Below are 11,421 nucleotides of genomic sequence, written 5' to 3' on the forward strand. Positions count from 1 at the left end.
ATCATGCAAAATTCAAGTCACTCTGGAAAACCTATAATAAACATAATAAACATTTATTTATTATTTTTTATTTAATATATTTCTCAATAAATAAAATTAACAAATATCAAGACAACATCCAACTCTTTGTATTGTAACATCAGTTGTGTAACTTATTTCTTTAAGGTGAAAACTGTTGAAAACAACAAGACTGTTTTGTCTTATTACACAAATTAAAATCCAGCTCCACGTGTTTCTATTGACGTCATTTCCCCGCTAGAAAAATGTGTGATGGATGTTCATGGAAGGTGAATAAGTTTAAATCAAATAAACAAAAGAGGATGCAGTTAAAATAAATAAAAGGTATTTAAGCTACGTTTTGAACGTCCAGAACACGTCCAACACTTGTTGGCTGCTTGTGCTCTTTAGGTCAGACGTGCGTCGGGAAGCTCCTCTGTTGTTTGGGACGCTGGAGGAACTGTCTGATGGGGGAACCATCTAATGGGGGAACGTGGCTCGACCTAACACCGGTCTGTGTTTAATGGCGGATGAAATAAAGAAAGTGGCGGTACTTTATTTACTTTGAGCAAGCGAACGTCATGTTCACAAGATAATTAATCCACCAGGTAATTCAGAGGCGGTCTGTTTGGTAAATTTTACTCCAGGAGCTGCGAGGCTTGTTTTCAAGACTGAACTGAAGCAGCGGCTGCTGACGTCATTACGCTCTTGCGCGATGCTGCGTTCACGACAAGCATGGAAAACTCACCACTCTTATGCCAATACGGTCGCAATGATGCATTTAGGTACCGAAATGGAATTGCATGAACATTCACGYRGTGGTTATGTAAWACAGCGAATCGATAATAAAAAATCTGCGTCGACAAATTTACATAATCGACGTCATCGATTATTTCAACTAATCGGTGCAGCCCTACTTAGCAGCATGTTCACAGTAGTGAAGTAATCCTTTCAACACTTGCCTTAATGTGTTTCTGTGTCGCAGATATTAAAACAGCCTTAGTTGTGGGAGGAATGGCACAAACGAAACAAAGGCGGATGCTGAACCGCAGGCCAGAAATCATCATTGCCACACCAGGGCGTTTGTGGGACCTGATCATGGAGCGGCATCCTCATCTACTGAACCTCAGACAGCTGAAGTAAGTCACGATTTAAATCCCTTTAGTTAAAGGTTCATATAAATTTATATTACAATGGGGCAAAACAATTCAGTTATTAAAATGCGTGAAAAGCATACACAARTCACAATGCAATAAAGTGCTCTAGCTCTGCATTAAAGGTGTCTTTTTCAGTTTCATTCGCTGCACCTTCGGGACAACAAACAGAAAAAATGTTTTGTAAAATAAAAAAATCAAAACGTCTGCAGTGTTATTTAAAACTCTTAAAGAAAATCTGTCACCTATAGAGCATTGCACCATAAGTTTAACTAACATCTACGAAGTGTCAATAACAATTAAGACCTACCTTTTTATTTAGTAACAAAATTGACTAAAACTTTTTTTAAATGTGCATTTATATCAATAAATAATCAGGTAATTGAGTGGTTGCACAGTTTTGATGTTTTATTAAAAGTATCCTTGACTCCACATAAAATCAACAAAAATCAGTTTGCCCAAATAGGTCTAAAATGATTTTTAAACAGCTAAATTCTAACTAGAATGTGAATCAGTGTCAGACATCAGAAAAATAAACAAATTACTCACTAATTCTGTGTTTTTTATATTGYTCTTGGTTTTTATGTTCCAGGTGTCTGGTCATTGACGAAGCRGACCGAATGATAGAAAGAGGTCACTTTGCCGAGCTGGAGAATTTGCTGGAGATGCTGAACAAGACGCACTTCAATCCCACGAGACAAACGTTTGTGTTCTCTGCCACTTTGACGATGGCTCACAGTTTGCCCAGCCGCCTCYTGCAACAGAAGAAAAAGCTGGACAACCGGAGCAAACTGGAAATTCTCATAGCTAAGCTGGGGATGAAGTCCAAGCCCAAAGTCATCGACCTCACCAGGAAGGAGGCCACGGTGGAGACGCTGACTGAAACACAAATCCACTGTGAGAAGGACAACAAGGACTTCTACCTTTATTACTTCCTGCTCCAGTACCCGGGCCGCACCATGGTGTTTTCAAAYAGCATCGAGTGCATCAAGAGGCTCACCTCCCTGCTGGAGATCCTGGGTTGTTCTCCTCTGCATTTACATGCTAACATGCACCAGAAACAACGGCTCAAAAACCTGGAAAGGTTTGCTGAGAAAGAGGAGTGAGTATCTTGGTTTGGGACTAGTTTCAGAAAACATGCAGTCCTGCTTTTTAAGACAGGGATTAGGAATCTGCTGTTCCTGGGCTAGAATGCTCAAGACAAATCAATGTGCACTTATGGTGATTTTTAGCAAATGGAACTTTTATTATAGTTAAGACATTATAGACATGTAAAAACTTAATATGGAATGAAGGTAATAAAAATAAAAAAGGTGTTGTAGTCATTCAGTAGAATATGATTTTGCACATTTTTGTACTGAGTTTAGGAGCTGTGAACTTCAAACTTATGTTCACACTTTTATAACAAAGCAGGGTTWACTGAGGAGGTAACAAGAAATAAGAAACTTGAGTCCAGAGTTTCAATAAAYAAGTCAAAACATCAAAATTTTAAGAGTAAATCTGAGATGTTCTAACCTGTACTCTCCACTTACAGCTGTGTTCTCTTGACTACTGATGTCGCAGCAAGAGGCCTGGACATCCCCAATGTTAAACATGTTATTCATTACCAGGTAACTCCAAAAAAGTAATTCAAACACTAAAAAGTGCCTGTGACATGCATATCCTTCAAATACAAGTCAAAGAAGCATCTTTATATTTAAGAAACTTGGCATGTGCAATGATTTTACCCATTTTGTCATATAAATGGCGTATTTTGAACCTGGCTCAGCCAAAGTGAAACAGGAAGTGTGRTATCAAAGGGGAACTCTAGAAAACTGGTTTTTGTTCATTGAAACAATATTTGAACTCTGACTCTTAATCTCTCTGATACTGACTCCAAATAAAAAAATCTGATTCTTCTCTACAGTCAGTTGTAGTAATGCTCACCCCTTTGACATCACTTCCTGTTACTTCACATTCAAATATCTAAACTGTTGATCTCAGCTGTGTGGAATTCTTTTAATATTTCCAAAAATACATAGATTTATTGCAAAACTTTAATGTCACAGGCACTTTAAATGTTACAGCTGCAGTTCTATGACTGTAGTGGTGAAATAGAAGCAATTTCAGTTTTCCTATAAGACAGACTCACAGAATGTGTTCCTTTATGCGAGTATATCTGAGTGTTCCAACTTTTGCCCAACAGGTTCCTAGAACATCAGAGACTTATGTTCATCGGAGTGGCAGAACAGCTCGAGCCACTAAAGARGGCCTCAGTTTGCTGCTCGTAGGCCCCGATGATATGATGAACTTCAGAAAGATCTGCAAGACTCTTGGCAAGGACGAGGAACTTCCCATGTTCCCTGTAGAAACCAGGTGCATGGAGGCGATCAAGGTGAGATCCATCAGCTTTATATTGTGGCTAAAGGCTGGGTCACACGGCAAGATTTTAAAATTGTTGGCCGATTTTGAAAGATTGAGAGGAGACCACACGAGGCTAAAAAAAATCATGGCAAGAGACAACACACCAACAGATTGCAGTCGTGAACGTTCAGATGTCAGAGGAAMAATCTCACTTGACATTCAGAGATCATACATGAGTTCTGAGTAAACATTTGAGACGAGGAAGAAGCAGTGTTGATCGTTTGTGAGCTATAAAAAAACAATTCAAAATGACTTCTACAAACAAAGTCCTGGGGACTTTGYGGTGAGTCATGGCTGTTTTTTTATGCCTTCTGTATTTTGGAATCCCTTCTGTGTTTATATCACCTTGCTTTCTGAATGGGAACATGTCACATTGGACAGGTTGCGAACTGGTTTGTTCTCTGGTGAACGACATGCTGTGATATCGGGCCAAAACAATCCCAACATTTTGAATATCCCCAATTTGAGGTTGGAGCGTTCCTGACGTCTTTCCAAGCCGACTAGATCACTCCTAACACACCACACCCAGCAGGAATATGTGCTAGGATCATCTTTAGAGCCGTCATGATAATCGGAGCATCCCAAAGAATGTCAGAAGGGCAAAATCGGGCCAAAATTGAGCACAATTATCCTGCCGTGTGAATCCGGCAAAGCAAACTGTGATCAGTAAAGAAAATTTAAAGTTGTAAAGATGGTACCAACAACTGCAGCTTCCTTTAAATGAGTCAATCCCCATAATTCTGTCGTTATAGAAAAGGTTTATATTTGATGGTTTTCTGTTGAATAATTCACTCCACAGACACGAGTAAATCTTGCCAGGCAGATAGAAAAGATCGAGTACTTCAACAACAGAGATAAACGTCACGACTCCTGGTTCAAAAAAGCTGCAAAAGACCTGGAGGTGGACCTGGATGATGATATTTTACTTGGTAAGACCAACACAAATAAGTCCGTAAAAAATGTTTTACAAAAAGAGAACAACTGAAAAAGACACGTGTGTCCACAGGCGGCGCTGAAGACGACGATGCAGACCGGAGGCAGACGAAGATGCTGAAAGGGATGAAGAAGCACTTRAAGCATTTGACCTCGCAGCCTTTATTCAAGAATGAGATGAAAACAAAATATCCCACTCAAATGGGGAAGCCCCCCGTCTCCAAAATACCAGTTGTGAGGATGGAAAGTGCCTTGACCAAAGTTTTAGAGCAAAAAGAGAAACAGAAGCTCAAGAAAGACCTTCCAATAAAGTTGGAAAAACAAAAGAAGAAGAAGAAGAAAGTAAAGCAGCAGCAGTTAAATGTTAATGAAACTGAGTGAACTGTCGTTTAAAGGTTGTAGAATTTCTATAAAAAAAATTGTTAATTCATCCAAACAAATGCCAGTTGTGAAAGAGGCTTTTGTCACGTTGCCTAATAAACAAAAACTAAGATTTTAAAATAAAAAAAAAATCTTGACAGTCATCTTGATAGTCTTAAGTGCGGTTTATTCACTGAGCCAAGCTGTGTCCCGGGGGACCTCTGGTCAGAGCGGAGTTCGTTGGTAGAGGATGTTGTAATGTGACGTTTGGTAGAGGAGGTGCAGGGATGAATCTGCCCCCTCTGGAATGATGTGGTGAGCCAGCTGCTCATCACCCTCCATAGAAACGATGTGAATGCCCACATCCAGCGCCTGCAACAAGGCCAAGATCTCCACATGATCACACTCCATCGTCATCACCTCCACTTCCTGAAGAGAAGGATCAGATTTATATTACATTTATCGTAGACTGAGATATTTCAGGTTATCAGTAGATGGCAGCAACACTTTGGTTCCTACCTGGCGGCAGTAGACTTTAAGATCAGGCGCTTCGACAAAGTGACAGAAGTCGTCTGCATGGTTTTGGAGGTGGGCTGATGTGAGCAGCCTGAGATACTGAACCACTTCATCAGAGATGAGTTGCTCATTGAAGAGTTTGAATAAAGTGTTTTCCTGCTCATCAGCCAGACACTGCTCCACAACATAAACAACCTTCAGTAGAGGAGAAACAGGTTTACTTTCCTGCACTGGTTAAACACAGACTAACCTAGAAACATGCTGTGAAATAATTAGTTCCAATGAAAAATTTACAAACCCCTCAGCAAGTCCAACTGGTTTTAAACTCCAGGTGCTTTTTTAACTGGCATTTTGTTGGGCGGCACCAAATGTAAAATATGTTTAATAATGTCAACACATTTTGATTATTTAGCTCACTTGGAGTGCAAAATCCTTGTTAAAATTATTTTATTAAGCTGATCTTACATTTTATTTTTTTTTACTAAATGATAAATTTAATGGTTACATGTAAATATTCATTTAACTTTAAATTTAGGATACAAGTTTACATTTGGGAATGGAACGCAACCTTTGCTGATGGTGCACAGCTCATTTTGACATCATCCTGTGGCAAAAGCAACCGCTGAAGGCCTCTACATGCTCCGTCCGGACTGCCGAAATCGTCTCGTATTGTCACATTTGCATGACAAAAATTGTCATTCTGTTTGCAGCTTCTTGTTACAACACTTCCAAAAAAAAGGTTATCACTTCCAGAATCTGACCGTTGTACCAGGAAGCAGACATTTGTACAGATGGGGATAAAACGGACATTGGGCACAGAGGAATCAGTCTGTCAAAACGGAGCCTTAACCGGAAAAAACTCGTGGTCAAAATAACTGCAGATATCTGCGTTTGCTTGATTTTTCCCTAAGTGTAGACTCCAGCAGGAAGAAACCCAGAACAGTGACGTGTACTGCATTGGACAGGGTTTCCCAGGAGCTACTGTGTCTCGGGCTATGAAAGGTGTGTGTAAAAACGACTGTTGAACAACGAGACTGCGTGTCGATTGTTCTGCTTCGGATGGAGTAAAATGGGCCCTTAACACTGATGAAGATGGCATTTAAATTTTTAACTCAAAACAACATGGAGGGTACCTGTAGTCTGGTAGTTTGAAGTGCAGCGTTAGTGGTTGCTTTTGTCTCAAGTTGATGACAACAGCCGGGCTGCACAATATATTGTCATTGCAATATCAGTGTGTGCAATATTCATATTGCAATAGATTGCTAGGAGTAATTGTTAACAAATGTGGACTGTACTTCAAAATGAAGTTGTATTTTTCATGCTAACAATATTTAGCTAGGAGGACAGAGTCTCGCGACAGAAAAAGCTCACACCAAACACAAATCACATTGTCAAAAATGCTAAAGGTCACATAGAGATGAAATACAGATTAGAAATGGAGGCAAGGAAAAAAATGTCATATCACACCTGATATTGTCATCACATTATTTACGAGGGGAAAATAAATTGTATAGGTCCTCTGGACGGGTTCTTTAATGAAACGTTTCGTCTCTCTTCCAAGAGACTTCTTCAGTCTGAGAGTTTCAGGCAAAATTCAGGGTTTTAAGTCCTGCCTCCAGGTGACTGATACTCACATCACATGGCTATCGTTCACCCTAATTAATACCTTTTGTTAACAGGGGTGGAGTGATACTGCCAATGGCAGCGCTGTAGGAGGGGGACAGCTGAAAACGGAGGCCCCCACCTCTGTTTAATGACGGACGGTCTTTCTTTACAAATATTACAATATAATACAAAGTATTTACGAGCATTATTAATATTTACAAATATTATCAATATTTACAAATATCGCAGTGCAAGACTTTCCAATACCATGCAGCCCTAAACAACAGCCAAGCACCAATGGCAAAGAGTTCCATTCCAAAATAAATGTATTCTATTCCAACATTTATGATTTAACATTTAGACATAACATTTAAATTTAAAATTTTGTTAAATAAATAAATAAAAATTATAAGCGTAGTGAGCTAAATTACAATAAAATTATTGGAATTTTTTAAAACTCAAAGTGAGCTAAATAATGAAAATATGTTTGTGATTTTTTTAAACATTTTATTTTACACTTAGCGCCCCATTTTTTGTGTTTGCTTCTGTCTCATTCATTTATAAATCAGATGTATTATGTACTTAATACTTTCTTGTACTGTAAAAAGTGCTTGAAGAGAAAATGGTCATTTTTTACTGTATTCTGGTAATGGCTGAAGGAACTCTCGTCAAATCCGGCTGAAGTCAAAGCTGTGCCACTTTGGATGATCTTCTCCTTGAACCTGATGTTGAACACATTGGTTATTTTGGTCAACATTGGTTATTTTTGGTCAACATTGGTTATTTTGGTCACACACGAGTAATTTCAGTGACAGAGTTGCTCGCTGACCTCTGCAGAGCTCTGGGTTTGTGTAAAACGGACTCCAGGTAAGCAAAGCAGAAGGCTCTGTAGAAGCAGTTCCCGTCGCCGCTCACTTTTCTAACGGCAGAAAACCGGAGGCTTAAATCCTGACAAAAACAGAAATCCAGTTCGGTTATTTTCCCGCAGCACACACCACCTCCCCGCCCCGGGATAAAATAAAACGGCCTACTTTGTATTTGGCACTCGGTGTTTCCGCAGGGAACAGTGCAGAAATGTCTTCTCTGCGTGAAACGAGGCTGCCGACGTCCATCTGCGGGGAAAACAGAACATTTTACCGCCCGAGCCGGCGTTACATGAAACGAACCGCAGAACTTTGACACGTGGCGTACCTTCATATTTCAACAACGTGAAGTAGACGAAAATGCGGGGAAACGCGATTTCATTTTGGCAAAAACGTGCGTCGAATGTGTCGAAGCGAAACATTTGTTTAGCTTCCACTTTCTGAAAAACGGATGTTTACGGAAGTACGTGCGCGTGCTTCATTTAAAGGGCCAGTGCACCAACTATATCTCTGACGTCATACTTTTACAGATTTAATTTTTATTTTAAGAATTTTAANGGGCCAGTGCACCAACTATATCTCTGACGTCATACTTTTACAGATTTAATTTTTATTTTAAGAATTTTAATAGTTTATTTAATGTATTCTTTTATTTGTAGTTTTTGTTTTCTCGTTTTGTTTGCAAAACGKAATCACTAAAATATCAGTAGTTCACGTGATTATTTTGGAGTAGGCCCTAATAGGCCTCAGTAGGCTCTAATTGTAAATATGTATGTTTRTAATTTCAATGTGATTGATGCTTTTGTGGACCATAATTAATCTTGGATACCCTGAGGAATATTGTAAACAATTAAATAAGAGTTCATCGAGGACTCGACACTACGCAATCTAGACAACTTTTGAGCATTTGTCTAAAACAATAACAGTATTATCATAACTGGACTAATATCCCTGGTAGYATGTTGTCTATTTTAAGTAAGCAGCGTTTCACTATAATCTGTGAATTCCTTCTGCACTTCTGCTGTAGGAATCAATTGCTTAAAATAATTTTAAATTGCAAGGACACTGCATACTTACCATTCTTTACTTGTTGAAGAACATCACTTCCTGTTTAACTGCATTATTTATATTTTAAAATGAAACAAGTACATTCCAAAGACATTTTCAGAGTTCTTAGAAACAAGATCAGGCCACATAATCATTTTGAAAGAATATTCATTTAACAATTTAAGGTGCAAATCCATTTAAAACACTTAAATGTGTGGTACACATTTAAACAAAACCAAAAACAAACATTTAAGAACATTCATGCAAGTAAAGCCTCATTTTGAGTTATCAGATATGAACAAACAACAGTAACATTGTTTAAATGTCAMTTTATTTACTGACTTTACTTGAACTTTTAAGTAGTGTTTTAGTCAGTGTTTTTCGTGAATCCCTTCTCATTTTTGTGGRTCAGAGCTGCTGTACTTGTCGCCGTCAAGCCGTGCTCCGTGGTTTGCCTGGCTCTTCTTACTGTGTCCGACTTGTCCAGAATGTACTCCTGAAACAGTTGGTTTGTCATCATCTGGTTCAACAAAGTGATGCATACACAGCAAAAGCCTAAGATATTACCTGCACCATGTCCATCATCGTCAGTACGTCCATTTTTTCCAGAGGTCCGTATGCTGGAAGGTAACACAGCTGTGCAAGGTTTTCGATGGCCAAAAGTAATTTCCCCGTCTCTTTAGCCTGAGAGAAAAACTTTTAGTGCTTACACTCAAGGCCACCATTTTCAACCAGAAAATGTTGAAAGGCTTACCTTCTCTCTGGACACATCTTGCTTCATGAACAAGTCAAACTCTGCTTGTTTGTTCTTCTGGTTGAGGGTTTCAAACTCACTTTGCAGTTCAGAAAGTTCTTTGTTGGCCAGCTGTGAACAAAAACAAGGTCATTGGAGCGTGATGGTAAAAAAAATAAATAAATACCACATCAATTATATTTTAGTATCTTACCAGTTTTCTAACGTTTTTTTCCTGCTTCATGGTCTGACGTTGTCGCTTTATCTGCTCAAGCTCTTCCTCCATTTGTGCCAAACTTTGTTGTAGCTTCTGATTGGTGGCAGACAGGATCTCATGGTGCCGAATAATGGGCATTCCAGAAGATTCATAGCCACTATCATGGGAATCTAGAAAAGATTGAACAGTTTCTTCCTTCTTGAAGGGTTCATGCAGGTAAGTAAGTGCAGGAAGTTACATTTAAGACCCTTTAAGACCTTTTAAGACCATTAGGAATGACCTTTAACACCAAACTGACGCATTAACAGAAACACTCAAATGGTCCCAGAAATTTTAACATAGAAACCTTTTATTATCAATTTAGTTATTTAAGAATATTTAATTTTAATACAAGAACACTAAATTGTTTTAATGAAACAGTCATATCTACGAGATCTTGTTCATATTGAGTGCAGTGGACATCTTCCAACCGAGTGCAAAAATCACTGATTTCAAGCCAAGTCTCATTGAAAACACTTTTTGAATGACAAGCAATGGACATGACTGACATTTGTTTTTGTTTTTTTGGGCAGGTGAACAAGCCGTTGTATGTGAGGGGTTGTAGCGACAAAGAGGTCGAAAACATTAAGTAAACTGTGCCATTTTTTTGCCTGTGGTTATCACAGGATTAGTAGTTTAACCATGTACTGGTATCAAACTTAGCACTTCATGAAGACAGATCGCATCAACCTCTGATTACAGCTCTGTTTATTTATGCTGCCAACGCTTCTTGGGAATGATCAAAAGTAAAAAGAAATTAAGACTTGACAAAATTAAATTTAAGACCTTGGATGAAAATCTGGGCGTTTTAAGACTTTTTAGGCCTAAAATTTAGATTTTCAAATTGTAGACTTTTTAAGACCCTGCACGAACCCTGATCTTAAGGTGTGTGACAAACTCTGAAGAAATGAGCAGAACAAGATTTGGACTTACTCCTAGGAAGATGATCCTGTGTTTTCATCACAAAGTCCTTGTAGATTTTGTGTTTTTCCGTCTTCTCCTTCAAACTGTGCTTCCTGTAAGACTGATTTGTAGTAAAGCTGAGAGTGTTTGGAAAAAAAAAAAACATTTTCACATTAAAGTCTGTTTCACATATCCACCTTGTTTTGAGTTGTTTCAGTTGTTCTGTCAGCTCTTCTATCTCTCTCTGCTTCAAGATGTTCTGCTCTTGCGTGGCTTCGCACGTCTTCAGTGCTTCACGCCGCTTCGCTTCTCTCTCAGAAACAAACTTCTCAAACTTGATTCTTTTCTGTCGGTCCTTGGGGACAAATAGAAACCCAAAGGGGCAGCCACATTAAGACTGACAGTGGACAAACAGACAACTACTCTCATTGACCCACTCAGGAACTTAAGGAGATGCCAGCTCACCTGCTGTTGTTTATATTCTAGTTCGGACCTTCTTAAAGCCAGAGCCTCCAAAAACTTCTTAAACTCGAGTCTCTTCACTGCAAATTCTACGTCCACCTGATCTGGCTCTGCTTGTTTCTGAACAACTTGTGTCTTTGTCAAAGTTTTCAGGCCCGTCTCCTGTAGAGTATGTATAAATAAATAAAT

General features: G+C 38.8%; 3 protein-coding genes across 4 annotated transcripts in view; 1 reads left to right on the plus strand and 2 right to left on the minus strand.

Moving 5' to 3' along the window:
• The window catches only part of ddx24 (DEAD (Asp-Glu-Ala-Asp) box helicase 24), an 8,899-nt gene extending 3,888 nt beyond the window's left edge, over positions 1–5,011 (plus strand). For both annotated transcript variants that reach the window (XM_014013504.1, XM_014013510.1), the window contains exons 3-8: positions 983–1,136; positions 1,744–2,253; positions 2,686–2,761; positions 3,337–3,525; positions 4,354–4,483; positions 4,561–5,011. In XM_014013504.1, the coding sequence (XP_013868958.1) occupies positions 983–1,136; positions 1,744–2,253; positions 2,686–2,761; positions 3,337–3,525; positions 4,354–4,483; positions 4,561–4,868 (1,367 nt within the window). In that variant the 3' untranslated portion in view covers positions 4,869–5,011. The remainder of the gene's footprint in view (positions 1–982; positions 1,137–1,743; positions 2,254–2,685; positions 2,762–3,336; positions 3,526–4,353; positions 4,484–4,560) is intronic.
• A 6-nt stretch (positions 5,012–5,017) lies between these two features.
• LOC106521101 (ubiquitin thioesterase OTUB2) lies at positions 5,018–8,281 on the minus strand. The gene is made up of 6 exons (XM_014013523.1): positions 8,160–8,281; positions 8,000–8,080; positions 7,798–7,916; positions 7,606–7,690; positions 5,367–5,558; positions 5,018–5,276 (listed from the first exon to the last, which is right to left on the minus strand). The coding sequence occupies exons 1-6, from the start codon at positions 8,163–8,165 to the stop codon at positions 5,073–5,075; spliced, it is 687 nt and encodes a 228-aa protein (XP_013868977.1). The 5' UTR covers positions 8,166–8,281; the 3' UTR covers positions 5,018–5,072.
• A 776-nt stretch (positions 8,282–9,057) lies between these two features.
• Positions 9,058–11,394, minus strand: ccdc197 (coiled-coil domain containing 197; the record flags this gene model as incomplete). The annotated part of the gene is given in 7 exon segments (XM_014013530.1): positions 9,058–9,374; positions 9,446–9,562; positions 9,633–9,743; positions 9,826–9,998; positions 10,801–10,883; positions 10,968–11,125; positions 11,236–11,394. Coding segments are annotated over 7 exon segments (930 nt in total), but the record flags the coding sequence as incomplete, so codon positions are not given.
• Positions 11,395–11,421: the final 27 nt, after the last annotated feature.

This window comes from Austrofundulus limnaeus, unplaced genomic scaffold (assembly GCF_001266775.1).
Source record: "Austrofundulus limnaeus strain Quisiro unplaced genomic scaffold, Austrofundulus_limnaeus-1.0 Scaffold2, whole genome shotgun sequence".
NCBI classification, from domain to species: domain Eukaryota; kingdom Metazoa; phylum Chordata; class Actinopteri; order Cyprinodontiformes; family Rivulidae; genus Austrofundulus; species Austrofundulus limnaeus.